Source organism: Lepus europaeus, chromosome 18, assembly GCF_033115175.1.
Source record: "Lepus europaeus isolate LE1 chromosome 18, mLepTim1.pri, whole genome shotgun sequence".
In the NCBI taxonomy this organism is placed as follows: domain Eukaryota; kingdom Metazoa; phylum Chordata; class Mammalia; order Lagomorpha; family Leporidae; genus Lepus; species Lepus europaeus.
Window position 1 is genome coordinate 12,838,537 of NC_084844.1, and position 17,417 is coordinate 12,855,953.

The following is a 17,417-nucleotide window of genomic DNA, read 5'->3' on the forward strand; positions in this document are numbered from 1 at the left end:
TGGCCTCTGGTTTCTTGATCTCTTTATCTAACCTGGTTATTAATCTTTCATCAGTTGAATAGTTTGCAAATAACTTCTCCCATTCTGTCGGTTGCCTTTTCACTTTCCTGAGTGTGTCTTTTGCAGTATAGAAGGTTCTCAATTTGATATAATCCCAGTTGTGAATTTTGGCTTTGATTGCTTGTGCCTCTGGGGTTTTTCTAAGAAGTCTTTGCTTATGCCAATTTTCAAACCAAACATTTCAAGGGCCTGACGGCCACAAGCAGCTAAAGGTACTGTGTTTGGACAGTGCAGGTAGAAAGCATTTCCATCATTGCAGAAGGCTCTATTAGACGGTGCCAAGCTGGATCATTCATTTCCCTGATGAACACACTCTTCATCTCTCTCTATAAATCACGAGAACATCTCCTATGGTGTTTTATATCACAAGCTACCTTCCTGTTGAAGTTTCTATTTGTACAGAGTATTACCACTTATGGACAGTAATTAGGTTCTTTGTGATATTACACTGGTTCCCCTGTCAAATGCTATGGGCTTGACAAAAAATAACAGAAAACTCGCTATCCAGAAAAAACGTTTGAATTGCACGAATCATAGAGGCAGAATAAGATCTCAGCCTGATTTAGCCTCTTCCCAGTAGATTCTCATAAACGAGAGAGGGGCACAGGGTCTGAAATGCAAATTCATCAGAAGCACAGTGACAGCGGACTCCTTCTCTACTCCCAGAGGTGAGGAACTTGAGAACGCTTGACTTGCATCCCTTGATGTCATTCTATTCCCCTCTAGTGGAATTAAAAGGGATCTGTCTTCCTAAGCTCTGGCTAGGACATATTCGCCACAGGAGGCATGGAATCTAGAAATAGCAAAGATGGAAGACGATGTTATTTATTTCCTCGTCATGATGCGTTTTTACATTTTGTCCTTTCTCCTGTTCTCAGGGGAAGGTAGTCTGCTACCCTGTGTCCATTTGGGTTATTTGCAGGGGTTGGGGGAAATAGGCACATAGTGCATATATCATTTGTATCCTGATACCAGAATGAACATAACATGTAGTTAGAGCTGGAAACATTAACTGAGTCAAATACATGGGGTTAGGGTGTGATTTTTACAACTTCCTAGCCCACAGATCCTGATGAACTCTCTTATTTTTCTGAGCCTTGGGTTCTTCATATTTAACCCGGGGGCTGTCCTTTGGCTCTCCATGGCCAGATCACAACAGAAGAGAAAGGAGTGCTACCCTCAGACAGCCTGGGTGGACTCTGGACTGACTGGGTCTCATTTCTCCTCCACCTTGCTGGCAGCATCCTATAAGAAAGATGGGCTGGGGCGGGGGGGGGGGGGGGTGGAGAAAGATGGGCTACACATAAAACTGTGTTTCCAAGCCCCCTGCCTACAGGGAGAGCACTGGGAGGCAGGGACTGCCTTTTACTCGGTCCCACAAACCCAGCAGCTACCATTTCATGTTCATTTCCTTGTTTCCTTTCAAAGGTTGAATTTTTTTCTGAGGCTAAACAAGTTAACAGGGAGAGAGATGATCTCCCAATACTACCAGGGACAGAGTTTATGGGTCTTACGGTTAAAGGTGCGTTATCACTAGAGGTAAAGGGACAAATGCATCTAAGTGCCACCTCCTCCCCTCTTCCTCATTCCTGTGCCTCCCCCTGCAGAGGGGAGGTCAGCCCCGAGGACTACACATCTGTCCCCACAAACAGCACTGAACCTCTGCCTCTGTTTCGGCACAACTGTCTGCTGCAAGTTAGAAACATCAGTGTCGGGCTGGTGTTGTGGCGCAGTGGGTTAAGCCACTGCATGCAGTGCGGCGTCCCATATGGACACCCATTCGTGTCCTGGCTGCCCCATTTCCAATCCAGCTCCGTGCTTCTGTGCCTGGGAAAGCAGTGGAGAATGGCCCAAGTCCTTGGGCCCCTGGACCCATGTGGGAGACCTGGAAGGACCTCCTGGCTTCTGGCTTTGCCCTGGCCCAGTCCCAGCCATTATGGCTATTTGGGGAGTAAACCAGTGGATGGAAGACCTCCCTCTCCCTCTCTCTGTAACTCTACCTTTCAAATAAATAAATCTTAAAAAGGTTCTCAGTGCCTTTGTAGTGTTTTGTTGTTGTTGAAGTTTTTAAAACAACAAATTGGGGGAGAGGAGTAGACATTTGGTGCAGTGGTTATGACACTGCTTGGGACACACATCATATTGCAGTGCCTGGGTTCAGTCCCAACTCTGCTCCTGATTCCAGCTTCCTGCTAATGTACACCCCAGGAGGCAGCAGGTGAGGGCTCAAGTACCTGGACTGAAGCAATTGAGGGAGACCTGGATTGAGTTCTGGGCCCCTACATTCAGCCTGGCTCTACCTCTGTGTTTGCAGGCTTGGAAGAGGGGTGGGGGGTTGAGAGGTGGTCAATCAGCAGATGGTAGATCTCTCTCTCCCTCCCTCCCTCCCTTCCTCCCTTTCAAATAAAAATAAATAAATAAAAAGAATCAGAAAAAAAATTAAATCTCAAGTGTAGGTAGTAGCGCTCTGCACCCTAAAGCAAACTCCGAGTTTGTGAGAGCCGAACAAACAGTAGCAGTGACTTAAGATGCAGGGCTGGAGGCCTGTGCCGCCCTGGGGGCCATTTCAACAAGTCCTATTTTTGTCATTATTCTTTAGGTTGAGCTCTGGGAGGCACTGCTTTTAGGATGCATTTAAAGTCACAGTTGGAGCAAAGCCCATTAGTGTTGCCTCCTATTGTTTAAAAAGTGGGGAGGGAGGGAGGAGGAAGGCAGACATCAGTTGGCTGCTTGGGCATGCGCTACAGCCGCTTGCACACAGCAGCCAGATTCAGGGATGCGTGGACAAAAAGGGGGAGGGAAGATACAGAAGAGGCCGTGCTAAAGGACAACACGGCTGTCCTGAGCGAAGACCGAGGTACGAGCATCCTTTCCCAGGTCACGTCTGTAAACGCTAATCCAGAGCGTCTAGCAGGCTAGAGATGCAGTGAGCCCTTGGTGTCTGGGGCTTCCACATCTGCAGGGTCAACCAACCGTGGACCATATACTCTGTAGTTAGGCCCACGATGGTTGCATCTGTACTGAGCATGTCGACTTGTTTTCTTGTCCTTAGTGCCTAAACAGTGCAGTATAACAGCTGCTTACGTAGCGTGTACATTGTGTTAGGTATAATGAGCAATCAAGAGATGATTTAGATAAGTAGGATGTGTGTAGGTCCTATGCCAATGCCTGCCCTTTTCCCCAAGGGCCTTGAGTGTCTGCAGACTTTAGCGCCTGTGGGGGGTCCCAGAACCAATCTCCTATGGATACTGCAAGATGACTGTACGTGGGATTTCTCTTTAATTTTCAAGATGTTCTGCTGCATTATGGCTGGAGACTAGACATCCTTAACTAACGGTTGGAGATTCATTATCTCAAGACGATGATTGAAGCTTCGGTTCTCAAGTCCCGGTTTCAGACAGGGAATGAAAGGGCATCAGAAAAACAGAAGAGACTCCTGGGGGGGGAGGGGGGGAGCCTGCTGCACTCGGAGAGATGAAAAGCACCAGCCATCAGTTTGAGGAGGCTTTGAACCATCCTCAAGCAGCTAGGGGAAGCCTAACTCGCGGATGGATGCCCAAACCTAGCATCCAGCCAGAAAAGCCAAGAGTTGCCACTTTGTAGCTAAGATAGAAAACGGGTTGCTTTCAAGCTTTTCCAGAAGGCTCCGCCGTGCACCAACACAAGCAGAGCGGCTGCACCTGCAGCAGACCCCGCATAGAGCCGACGGAGAGCTGTTCAGTGTGAGGTTGTGTGCTCACCTCTTTGGCCCAAGGTTTCCACTTCTGGCTTTCATCGTAAGGACCTGATAAGACACCTGGACAGCGTGTGCTCAGTGCCCGTGGCAGTGCTGTCTGTAGTGGGGGAACCATGAAAACACCCCAGCTGGGAACTGAGGACTGGTGTCTTCAGTGCTGGGCGTCCATCCCACACACCCGAAGGTGTGTCAGAGTAAGGGGTGCTCTGCTTTGTACTGATGATGGGGAAAGATGCTTCCGGTGAACAGCGCTGGAGACCAGACTTCCTCTCCCTCTCCCCCTCTCTCCTTTTTTTTTTGTCAGAGTTAGACAGTAAGAGAGAGAAACAGAGAGAAAGGTCTTCCTTCTGTTGGTTCATCCCCCAAATGGCTGCTACAGCCAGCGCGCTGCGCCGATCCGAAGCCAGGAGCCAGGTGCTTCCTCCTGGTCTCCCGTGCAGGTGCAAGGCCCAAGCACTTGGGCCATCCTCCACTGCCTTCCCGGGCCACAGCAGAGAGCTGGACTGGAAGAGGAGCAACTGGGACAGAACCAGCGCCCCAACTGGGACTAGAACCTGGGGTGCCAGCGCCGCAGGTGGAGGATTAGCCTAGTGAGCTGCAGCACTGGCTAATCTTTCTTATCTTTCTTGAATGAATGGTTAATAGTCCAGGGGTCCTCAAAAAATTCTTGGAAAATATATATTATGAAAAAAATGCATGGATTTCAATATTTTTGCAGTGAAATAAACTTTTCTCTTCATTTTTGTATGAACTTGTTGACGTATTCTTGTCTGTGTTTCTTTCTACTTAACTATTTGTTACAGTGAATATGATTCTGCCTATATGAATAAACAATTGAAAATTAATAACAAATGACTAGAATCATTAATATTTTATCATAAGCTGCACTTAAAAAAAAAAAGTAAGGCTATAACCAAGAGGATCATTGCACATCAGGAAGTAAATTTCTACAATTACTGCTTGGGAAGTGTCTGCTGGGCGTGGTGAGCAGTCTGCTTAAAGATCAGGAGAACCTGGGGCCGGCACTGCAGCATACTGGGTGAGGCCACCACCTGCAGTGCCGGCATCCCCTATTGGAGCCCAGTTCGGAGTTCGGCTGTCCTGCCTCCAATCCAGTTCCCTGCTCATGTGCCTGAGAAAGCAGTGGACGATGGACAGTGCTTGCGATCCTGCCTCCCATGTGGAAGACTTCCGTGGAGTTCCAGGCTCCCGGCTTCAGCCTGGCCTAGCCCTGGCTATTGCAGATATTTGGGGAGTGAACCAGTGGATGGAAGGAAGATCTCTCAGTTTCTCTCTCACTCTGCCCTTCAAATAAGAAAAAAAAAAAAATCTTAAAAAAAAAAAAAATCAAGGTACCTCTAGTCAGGATCCTGTCCATATGGACGCTGCAGTCAAGAAAAAGACCAGGCCCCGGCTGCTGCCTCTGTGTGTTTAATCAGATGAGCAAACACCAGCTGCTGGGAATCTTCTGGTGTTACAGTGATGCCTAAAAACCAGCCTTCTTGCAAATGATGTTATGCTTTTTCAAGTCCGTGGCAAAAACAAGTACAAAATCTCAGGCCTGCCTTCTGGCTGCAACCAAATATGAGGCTTCGAAATTTGCCCCACACCATCCAGAATGGCAGAGAGGGCGCCTCACACGCTGGCCCAGTTCTGTCTTCACTAAGCAAGGCAGTGAGACCTTGGAGGCTCCTAAATAACCATGTTTCCATTGATGTCTGGTTCTCAGGGATGAACTTGGCCGTGAATTTCTGTGGGAGGCATGTCACCTTGTACAGGACTGGCAGAGGTTCACATAGTTAAGATGTTTCTTGTATTCCTATTTTATTTTCCTTTCAAGCAATGGCTTTGGAGCTAACCAAAGCTGTAATTAGCATAAAACTTCCTATAATAGAGAACAGTTTGGGAGAGGGGTTTCTTTGTGATCATGGAGCAGTTCTGTATCATGACGGTGAATGTGGTAACATTACATAGAACACACACAATGGGTACATGTAAAACCTGGTGAGATCTCTTGAGGCCAGGTCATAGATCTGATGACCGGGGTTTCGATCATGGCTGTGGTTATGAAAGCGGAAACATACACCTGGGAACTCTCTTCACTGTTTCTACAACTTGTGAATCTAAAACATTTCAAAATAAAAAATATGCTTTAAACTGTGAAATTTCCCCAAAAAGATTACCGTCCTCAGGATTGTAAAGCCAATTAGAATAGAACAGGCAAACATATGTAACAGTCAAAAGAATTCTGTCCTTTAAATGAGTCAGTATGACAATGGGAAAAAGAAAAATAATGATTTATCCTTGAAACAAAACCTCCCCTGAACTCCTAAGAGTGTGTGCAGATAAAGGAATACCTGCGGAGGTTTGCACCATCGCCTCCCTCCCTGTGTTTGCTCACCTGGACAGGGACCATAGCCCCATGCATTGCTGTGTGACTGAGCCCCTCGCCCAGGGTCAGGTTGGGCCCCCTTACATGAGCCTTAGCAGACTTGAGCAGACTTAGGGTTGTTCGTTTCCTCCTCGTGCTTTTCGTTACCCCTGCCTTCAGCACGGAGGGTCCCCTGTGAAAGCTGTCCTCTCGCGGTTCAGTCTGCGGTGAGCAGGCAGGGGCTCCTGCTGTAGCCGCTGACTTGCAACGTGAGAAGTAGACGTGCATGGTGGTGAGACAATATTACTGCTTTCCTGCCACGCTGATATAGCACCTGAAGGGCACACAGCTTTATTTGATGTCAGCTGCAAACCATTTTCTATTTGAACGTTTGAAGTCCTAACCCCATCTGTTCCTTACCGATAATTAAAGTTGGCAGTGGACACCCAGGTTCCTGAGTGTCTTTGTGGGTGATGGCTGCCTCTTCCTGGGGAGGACAGTGCTCTCGGCCTTGTGGACTTCTGGTTTGGCCGCGTGTCTTACTTAGGCCAGTGAAATGGGGTTGGCGTCATGGTGCCATTTCTGAGTAGGAGACGTAAGAACCTCTGAGTACTCCCACTGCTTCTCTTTTCCTTCTGCCGTGAGACTGGTCATATCTCAGATATGGGTTGCTCCATCAACTAAGAGGTCCCAAAGTGAATGGTGAGAAATAAATGTTTGCTGTGTTAAGCCACTGCAAGTTAGGCGTGGTTTCTGAACACAGCATAACCTAATCTCTCCCAAGTGAATAGACCTGAGCCGCACCTGAGATCCAAACCACCAGGCACATAATAGAAACACCACAAATAGTTGTTGAGGCAAAATGAAGACATTGATAAATAGCTAGGAAATAGCCTTGTTTTCTTTAAACAAATGATGGTTAGACTTTGAGATTTGAATTATTTGCGCATTTCAAACATTTCAGTATCATATTCCATAATAAACCATCAAAGATTTTTGGAATTCCAAAGCTGTAATTGATGGAGCGAAAACTTGATCTATAGCAATGTCTTGAGATGGTGACAACATGAATGTATTTCAAAATAGGAAAATGTTGGTCATAATAGAGCTTTTAATTAAGATTTAAGACATATTGATGGCTGCTCATTCCAGGTCTCTTCCTGGCAACCTCATGTAAACACTTCTCAGTGGATGGCTGGAGAAGCTGCAGACAAAACCGTTTGTCATCAGATGATGCTGTTGTGCCTGGTTCCTCCCCTGTGCATCCTCTCCTAATGGCATCTCATGAATCTGCTTAAATAGATCCAGATGGATTCAGCTGGGCCGCGTGCTAATTTAGATTACATAGATAATGCAGGAACTCATTTATTAGCTGAAATCTTTTCAGATAATATTGAAAGCTTCCTTTCACTTCCATCTCTGAACCTGGCCTGTCCCCGGCTTCCCCAGAGGCATTCTACATGCACATCTGTCTAGAGAAAAACGATCATTGTTCTGTGTGTGAGGTTATTTTTGTTTCTGTTTTTTAACATAAATGTCATTGTGTTTTATGTTCACTCTGTGACTTGCTCTTTTCACTAGACAGTATATCTTGGAGATCTGTCCATGTTATCAGAGGGAGATCTAGCTCATTTGATTTAATTTCTACATGGTATTCCAGAGTAGAAATATATCACAGTTTATTTAGCCATTGCCTCCCTGGTGGAGACTGATCAAGCATGTTTTCTTGAAGAGTTTGTTCTGCATTTAATAGCTCTTGCTTCTTGCATTGTAGAGCAAAGGATTCCTAAGAATCTTTCCACTAGCAAAGCCTGGGTTGACCCGTTCGCTCACCTGTCAAAATTCCCAATGTAGATCAGAATCATTACTTAATTAGTCTCACCAAAAATGGAAGTTCTTTTGACTTTGTTCAAACAGGCAGCCTTCAACAAGACCAGTGTGGTCAAAGGCAAAGAGTAACCCAAACCCCAGTAGAGAGCCAGCCGGCTGTGGGGCCCTGCTCAGAACATTACATTACAATGTGCTCAATACAGTGACACTAAGGCACAAAAAACCGCCCTGACTGCATGGTCTGGTTTTGGTAATATTCTCACAGTAACAAAAAAATTTAAAAAAAAAATCTTAAAGTAGGAAGTTTTTATGTCAAAGCTGAAAAAAACTACTTGCAAAGATTTGTAAGATCCCAGGACTGGTAGCAGCTTCATCCTGGGAGCAGTGTTCTGGTGTTGCTTGTGTGGCCAGGTGTGGCCAAGCTGAGCTCCCACGTGCATTCACGAGCGCTCCTCTGGCGGTGAAAGCCCGTGTTTTCCTCGTTATTTAGAGGGAGCAGGCTGGAGCAGCCTCCCTGCTCTGAGCGCTGTAGGAAGTCACACCCTGGAGCCTTTTCTGGAAGCCCTGCAAGCCTGCGCCCCAGCCCTCGGGAGAGACGTCCTGGACTTCTGAGAGGAAGCTTCGGGTTGTCCTGGAGGCACTCGAGTTCAAGTGGAAAACTCAAGCCGGGGTGACCTGCGGCCAAAGCCCTGCAGTCCGTCCTCTTACTCATCAAATCAAAAGGGCACACAGAGCGACATCTGCTTGCGCACATGCAGCCTTGTCCACCGCCGCCTCCTCGGTCACCTACACGCTGGGGTGCGGGGAGCATTGCCCCCCTTCCCCGAGACCTCACCCTGCACACGGCCAGATTCAGCTCATCCTTGAAGACCATAACTACCAGCGTGGTCACAGCCCAGGTGGTGACAGCCGGTGCAGCGAGGAGGCATCTGGAAAACCCAGAGCCCAGCCGGCATCCAAATTCTGGGGCAGTGTGGATCTGTGGGTTTGTCTTCAACAAACTGCAAAGTGACGGCGGCAGCGATGATGCTGCTGATGAAGAAGGACTCTGAGAGTCTTGGTGGGAATGTTGCGGGACGGATCTAAGGATCTAAGCCGCTATCCAAGGAAATGAGAAGCTGGCCGGCAGATGCTCTCCACAGGACTTGGATTTTTCACTGGTTGGTTAATTTTTTGCCTCCTGAGTGATCTGGATTTAGATTTGTGGATGAGACTTCAGTGGTGTCTGTGGGAAGTGGTTTGCTCAGAATTTGTTTGCCCCCACCCCAACCACAGAGGTGGCAGAAGTACACCTGCTAAGTATTTCCTTCCCTTAGTGTATGATGTCAGGCTGTGACAAATGAGCAGGCTTCCTATTCTACTTAATGAGAGGCTCCCCTTGCCTAGAGAACCAGACAGACAGGCCTGTATGCATTCCAGTAAAAAGGGATTCGCTGCTGCCTTGGTAGTCGGCAGAGTCGGCTTACGCCAGCTATCTCTTTGTGACATTAAGTGCAGCCAGATTGGCTGTAACTTACGCGAGAGTCTTCAAACACTTTTTGCAAAAGACATGTTTCGAAAAAAAAACCATGCATGGGCTTTGAAAAAAAAAATTTGCACCAAAATAAACTTGCTTTTAATTCAGTTTTTCTACAAACTTGCGGAAGTGCTCTTGTGTAAGAAGAAACATTACCTAGAACCCTAGAACTGTCCCCTCACCTGCTGCAGCCACTTTATGCGAAGATGCCACCTGCTGGCACAGCCGAGGGGACAGTGACAAAGGCTCCCTGGGTGCCGGCGGTGTAAGGGCGCCTTGTTAAGGATTCAGAAGTCTGCTTCATCACTCAGTGAAGGGCCGCTATGGCTGAGACACGATTTCATAGGACAAGGATGATGTCTGCGTGCAGGTGGCTTTGCTGCCCCACAGGGACCTACGATGTCTCTTTCCCCTTTCGGCTTTGGTTTCCAGGAAGCTCAGGGATAAAGTTCATACTCATTCTTAGTTCTCAGACAAGAGAAACTGGGGTGCTGCCTGGGGCAACCACCCCAGAGAAGGACTGAATGCCAGGGTTTGTAGATATCTGATAGAGTCCCAAGACTCCTCAGAACCTGAGGACAGGTGAGACTGGGACACCTGGTAAGGACATCAGCTTCTCCATGGCCCACCTTCCCTTCCCACCCTCCCTTCCCACCCGTGAGCCCCACAGGAGTCATTGTTTGCCCAGTTCACTTGGCAACCATAAGGAAGCCTACTTGGGGCCAGTGGGGGACAGCTGATGCTTTGGGGTTCCATTGTTTGCCTTGTCTCTCCATCCATGTTCCAAGCACCCTCTGGAAGTCCCGAAGCCTACACACTCTTTGTATTTTAACTATGCTGGTTATTGGGGTAGAGTGTGACACTTCAGTACATAAAGGCAATGTGTAATGGTCAGTTAACACACAATAACCGTACAGAGTTCTGGGGTAGGGTGTGATATTTTTTTTTTTAAAGATTTATTTTATTTATTTGAAAGATTAGAGAGGGAGAGACAGAGATCTTCCATCCCCTGGTTCATTCTCCAAATTGCTGCAATGGTCAGGGCTGGGCCAGACTGAAGCCAAGAGCTTCTTCTGGGTCTCCCACGTGGGTGCAGAGGCCCAAGCTCTTGGACCATCTTCCGCTGCTTTCCTAGGCACCCAATGGGAGACCTGGAAGAAGCTCCCAGCTCCTGTCTTCAGGTTGGCCCAGCCCTGGCCGTCACAGCCATTTGGGGAGTGGACCAGTGGATGGAGCTCACTCGCTCGCTCGCTCTCTCCCTCTCTGTAACTCTGCCTTTCAAATAAATAACAAATAAATCTTTAAAAGCAAAAAGAAGAAAACATTCTGATTTGACTTTTCAGATAATGCTTTAGATGCATCCTCCCACGATCCCTTAATGTGAGAACCAACGGGTTATATGTTTAATGCACAAGTAGCAGATGTCCCTGTAGTGCTGTTGCCCTTGAGTTAGTAGTACTTATCCAGCCAATATTACCGTGTTCCCTCCTTGGTCAAAAGTAGATTTAATTCATAAGCTGTACAATGAAAATACTTGCCTTGGAATTATGCACATAAAACCCGGCGAAACCTTAAAGCCTGCCATTTAGCTGATGGCGTGGTAGCGGCGTCTGTGTCCTGGTTCTGTTCACGTCGTGTGGTTATGTAAGATGTTCTCGCTGGGGAAAGCTGGATGAAGAGCGCACGGGAACAGTCTGTACTATTTTTGCAAGTTCTTGTGAGTCTTAAATGATTTCAAAATAAAAACTTTTTTTAATCAAGATGGCACAGAAGAGACCATGTAGTCCAGTTGTCTCCAACTTGAGTTTGGCAATGACTTCTCTCCTTTCCTTCTCCCATCCCCATCCTCAGCCGCCCCAGCACCTCCTGATACCCATAGGGCCCCATGAAATACCATTTTAAAGAATGTGGATTTCACCCAACACCTTTAGGGGCCAAGAGGAAGAAATCAGGTCCCAGAAGAAGTGAAAAGCATAGCTGGTTAGTAACTGTTGGTAGAAACACAAAGAGCCTGGGGAGATCTTTAGTACAAGCTGCTCTCTGCACATCCTCCTGAGTCACAGCCGGTTAGCTCTCACTGTGGTGCCTTTACCTTCCAAGGGTGATATAATAATAACAATAATATAATAATAATAATAATCTCATGTGTCTGTCCAGTGATCTCCATGTTGCCAAACCTTTTTCATAGTTCCCCAAGGTTGAACTTCACCCTTCGCCCATGACATGGGCAGGCTGCTATTACTTCTGCTTTATAAATTAGCAACTGACTTTGCAAGATCGCAGTCTGTCAGGTCACCAGAAACCTGGCAAATACTCTTTTAATGGGAGACTCTGGTTCCCAGAAGTTCTTGGTTATCATCAAGTGCGTATCTGCACATTTGACAACCAACAAGCAGGTGCTGCTGTTACTATTTTTGCTGAGGTCATTTTACTGTGCTGGCAGGATCCTTGGCCACACCTGTAATTTGGGAACCTGGAAGGACTCCAAGGCTTGGTGCTTCCACAGGAAGTGGAAGCCATTGTTTCCTTTCTTCCCATCCCTCCAAATGGCTGGGGCCTGATGACACCCCGTGAGTGCTGGATGAGTGAGACCTGGCGTTCCTGAAAAGTGGAGCGAGTTGCCTGTGTGCCACGTCACCAGAGATCCATGTGACAGTCCACTGCAGGACAGCCGCCCTGCTGCTGCCTGGCGTGCACAGACTCCAGAGGGCTCTCTGTCAGCTGCCATTCTTGATTTATTCAGTGCCAGCAGCTGATGTCTCGTTTCTGCAGGGAAAAACTGGTCTTTCCCCCGGCATCTTCTTTGCCCTCCAAGATGTAGGAGGCAACCTTTGCTGTCAGCTTGGGTACTTCGGATTGGTGCTGACACCAGCCTGTTCCCTCGACCTGCTGCCTTCCGTCCCGGGGTCCTGGAGAAGTCTGTGGGCTGGCGTTGGTGGTGCAAGTTGGCCCTACCTCCGACACGTTCACAGCTACCACTTGCTAGGAGAAGGAATCTTTGGAGGATGTTGATTTTTCACACCCCAAGAGAAACACGGAGAAGGTGAACTAGTGACCTGTCTCAAGAATACCGTCAATCATCTACACGTGTGTTTGCTTAGCACCTGTTAGGCACTTACGACTGTGGAATGGCCTGCTAAAGCAGAGGTTCCATCTCTGCTGTGCCTGCCATCCGGGTCACCTGCAGGGCCTGTTAAAACTTGGACGATGAAGCCCTGTCCCCAGCGTTTGATTCAGTTGGGCTGAGGAGGGTCACACAGTTTGCACTTCTGACAGATTCCAGGTGATGTGACACTTCGTAGAGACCCGTTGGTAAACCACTGTCCTAACACGGGGACTGGCAGGCCGTTCCTAGACAGGCGGAGGGCACCGCTGCAGGCTTCTGGCTCACATAGGCTCTGACACAACCACTCAGCTCTGCCCCGCAGCCAAGGAAATATGTAAATAAATGAGCATGGCTATGTTCCGATAAAAGTCTGTTTATAAAAACAGGTGGCAGATTTGTCGCCAAAAAAAAAATACATTGCAGATATAAAAATTAAAAGATCTTAAGAGCCAGATCCTCATCCTGAGAAGATCTCTGGAAGCCCTGAGATGGAAATCAGAAGTCGGCCACGTCTCGGCCCTGGCTTTACAATACCACGTGCCTTTTGGGAAAGTCAATAACATCCTGTAAAACGAGGGTAATAATTATACAACCAAAAACACAGGGAGAATGCTTATTTTTATCAGTGCTGGGAAATGCAGAGGCGCTTTTTATCAGTAGGCAGAGGCACTTACCTGCTCCGTCTACTGGGTGCTGTCCAAGCACCCTTCTGGGCATTTGTGAAGATTGACGCGTTTTGTCCCCATGACAACCACAGGATATAGGTGCTATTAATTCCCGGCTTACAGATGAGGCAGAAAGGATAAATGATGTCCCTTTGTCCAAGGCCATGCTTCTGTGGAGTAGCACAGCTCGAGTCGGAGCCCAGGCAGTGACCCCAGAGTCTAAGCTTGTGGACCACCGTGATATGCTATACGTAGTTTGTACTTCCCTGTCTATAATTCATCCGTGAATCACACAACTGAACTTTACCTACCAGGAAAAACAAAACCATGGACGCCCACGTCTGGTTACCCTTTGAGTCCTTTGTGTGGTGTGCTAGGGAAAGAGGTGGTGTTGTGGCAGGGCTACCGGAGGGAATTTCAGTGCCTTTCCGATATCCGGCTGCCTGTGCCAGCTAGTGCTCCCGGGAATAGCACAGGCCTAGGACGAGGTCCCTGCCGGTTTGGGAGTACGTCTGCTTTCACAGTGCATTGTGTCTTTGGAAACTTTGCACAGGAGCTCTCTTGAAGGATCAGATCCGGGGTCACTCGGAGCTGCCTCACAGGCCCTGACTGTGTGTCCTGGGAGACAGAGATGCTGCCTTGTTTCAGACACTGGCTGTGGGCATGCGTTTGGTGCAACAGTTAAGATTCTGCTTGGGACTCACATTCTCTGTCAGAGTGCCTGGGTGTGAATCCCAGGTCCGCTTCTGACTCCAGCTTCCTGCTAATGCACACCCTGGGAGGCAGCAGGTGAGGGCTCAAGGATTTGGGTCCCTGCCACCGCCTAGGAGACCCAGACTGAGTTCAGGGTTCCTGGCTTTGGTCCAGCCCAACCCTGGCTGTTGCAGGCATTTGGGGAATGAACCAGCCACGGAAGATTGTGCTCTTTGTCTCTCTGCCTTTCAAATAAGATGAAAATAAATAATGAATTAAAACAGCAACAACAAAGCTCCCAAGGGCTTTGAAGGCAATAGGTCCAGAGGTAATAGCATTGGTGGAAGTCTGGCATGTGCCAATCACATGCCAGAGAAGAAAAATGGGTATTTATCATGCAAAAATTTGGTGTAGCAGTAACAGTGTCACCACCCCGTGACCCTGGAGAGTGGTGCATGGTCTGGTGTTATACAGCCTTGGCGTGGGGATGGGGTACAGTGACTTTATCCAAAACATGTCCCTTTCAGGCCTGGAGTGAGCACTGTGCTTTCTTTCCCCCCCAGGACCCCAGGAGCAAGCACAAGTTTAAAATCCACACCTACGGGAGCCCCACCTTCTGCGATCACTGTGGGTCACTGCTGTACGGACTCATCCACCAGGGGATGAAATGTGACAGTAAGTTTTCTTCTCCGGCAGATGGCGAGGATCACCAAGCACGGAAGGCCCAGTCCCATCTCAGCACCAGCTCATCCGCAGAGGGAATTTAGCTCCCATACGTGCCAGCCAGGGAAAGAGTGTAGAATCGCCCGGCTGTCCAAGTTCTAGCTGGTTCCATGACTTTATTGCCTAATTAAGAACAAAAGGCAGAGGCACTTGATGTATAAACGAGGTTGGTGGGTGCTGTCACGTTTTGTTTTCAGTGGTAGAAACCATCCGTCATCGTAAAATGCAGGTTAGTCAGAGCCCGGAGAAGGCGCCCCACCTCCAGACCCCACATTTGGTTGAACTTCCACAGAAGCCGAACAACCACGGTCATTATCCTTCTATGTCTCTAATTAGTGGGTGGACGGTGGAAAAATCCAGGAGGCGCGCCTTAAAACTGAAACCAAAATGAACATAAAAGCCAGGCTCACATCTTCAGTTCGCTCACCCTGCACAGTGTAGACAGATCAGATTTACCTCCGTCTGGTTCAAGGCGAAGTCGCGCACGACCCCTGTTGAGGACTTCAGCCTTTGTCCTTTCTCCTTTTCCGTCGTCCTGTGTGTATTTCCATCTAACACCAGGAGGAAAGAAAAGCAAGCGTGGAAACTCTTTGCTTCGAGAATTCTTAAATTATGGGATTCCCCAGACTCTTTGATTAAATATAAAAACTTGGGCTTTTAGGACATGAGAAGGTAATTACCAAGCTCATTTTTCTAACATGTAGGAAAGTTTGGTGGAAATCGCAGCGTGTTGCTATTCACTCATGACTGCCACAGGGGCCAAGAGCCTTCCATTTGTATTCTCCGGGGAACAAACACAGGGTGCAGAGTGACTGTGTAGGACCATCACAGACAGAGAGTTTCTCAGAGCACAGGTGGCGTCCACTTCCTGAGGTTACACACTTAGCGCCTAAGGACGCCTTTGCCATCATCCAGGCCAGCGGCCTTTGCTCCTCAGGAACCCCTAGGGTTCCAGACAAGTGCTGACTCTGTGTGCATTCGTAAATGTGTTCTATAAGGATTTAAATTGCATTTGTTAATTTGGAGGGAGAAGGAAAGAGAAAGAGAGGGAGAGAGAGAACGCACACCGCTAAGTACCCACAAAGCCAAGACTTGCCGAAGCCAAGTCGCCTACGTGGGGTGGCAGGAACTCTACCACGTGAGCCACCACCCCTGCCCCCCAAGGTGCACATTAGCAGGAGTCTGGAATCAGGAGTGGAGCCAGGACTCAAACCCAGGGGGACGCAGGCCTCTTAGGCACTAGGCCAAAATGCCCAGCCCTGTAAGTGTGTACGTATTTTTAAGTATTTTAAACTCTGGAACAGAAACAAACATCTGCCTGTGTTGCATATTGCACCTTGACAAAGGCAGTGCTCCGGGGGTGAAAAGGAGAATGCACGGATTTGACAGAACCTGCAGTCTTGTTTCTCCGGCCACATCCACGTAGCTAAGGGTCCCTGGGGTGCAGAAGCAAACCATCTAACACGGTTCCCCTTGGCACACACATTTGTGCATGAACCAGTATTTTCCAATACTGTACAGCTGTAACAGAATACAGAAATGAATGGGCTACTGACGCTGGTCTGAGACATTGTCTTAGTTTGTTTTCTGTTGCCGTAACAGAATATCTGCGACTCGGTAAATTTATATAAAGAAGAGCTCACAGTGCTGGAAGCCAGGAAGCTCAAGGGCCTGACATCAGCATCTGGTGACGGCCCTCCTGCTGTGAGGTAGCGTGGTAGAGGGCATTGCATGGGCAGACAGCAAGCGTCCAAGCTTAGCTCCGTCTTCCTTTTCTTATAGAACTACTGGTGCCATCCTGGGGCCCCCTATTTGGGGATTCAGTTCCCAACACATGAACATTTTTTTATTTCATTTTATTTTTAGAGTTATTTATTTATTTTTAAGGCAGAGTTACAGAGAGGCAGAAGCAGAGAGAGAGAGAGAGAGAGAGGGGTCTTCCATCCTCTGGTTCATTCCCCAAATGGCTGCAATGGCCAGAGCTAGGCCAGTCAGAAGCCAGGAGCTTCTTCCAGGTCTCCCACATGGGGGCAGGGGCCCAAGGAGTTGGGCCATCTTCCACTGCTTTCCCAGGCCACAGCAGAGAGCTGGATCAGAAGAGGAGCAGCCGGTACTCAAACCGGCACCCACATGGGATGCTGGCACTGCAGGCAGCAACTTTACCCACTACACCACAGTGCCCGGCCCCAACACACGGACTTCTAAAGGACACATTCAAGCTGTAGCAGATGTTAGCTGGCATCCCTAAGATCTGGTTCCAAGTTTCCTTCAGATCAGAGGGCTTTATTGCTTGTCCTTGAATGTCTTTATAATAAATAAATGGTATAAATTTGAATTTATTAACTAAATTTATGCTAATGAATAACAGTCATCTCCTGTGTCTATTAGGATTCTGCTTTAGATTTCATTTGCAAAACAGGATCCATTACTAAGAAATTTTGAAAACCACTGACCTGGACCAATGCTTTTGTTTTGTTTTAAACTTGTTTCCTTGGAATTTTGGAGCTTCTGGGGTGGGGTGGGCACTGCCCATGTTCCTTTCTGAAGGGAGAAAGAAAGTGAGCCAATGGTGCCAGACCCCATCCTCTGCCCTAACTCCTTTGGTGAGACGCTGCTCCCTGGGCCATGTGCCTTATCTACACATGATCCTTTCTAGAGCTGTGGGGGCAGGGAGCGGCCACCCGGGTAGGCCAGGCTCTTCATTTGTAGAGGGGGAA

At 48.0% G+C, this 17,417-nt stretch overlaps 1 protein-coding gene across 3 annotated transcripts in view; it reads left to right on the forward strand.

The window, feature by feature from the left end:
- PRKCA (protein kinase C alpha) overlaps positions 1-17,417 on the forward strand; it is a 420,895-nt gene that overhangs the window by 291,861 nt on the left and 111,617 nt on the right. For all 3 annotated transcript variants that reach the window (XM_062175255.1, XM_062175253.1, XM_062175254.1), the window contains one exon: positions 14,541-14,652. In XM_062175255.1, coding sequence (XP_062031239.1) covers positions 14,541-14,652 — 112 coding nt within the window. The remainder of the gene's footprint in view (positions 1-14,540; positions 14,653-17,417) is intronic.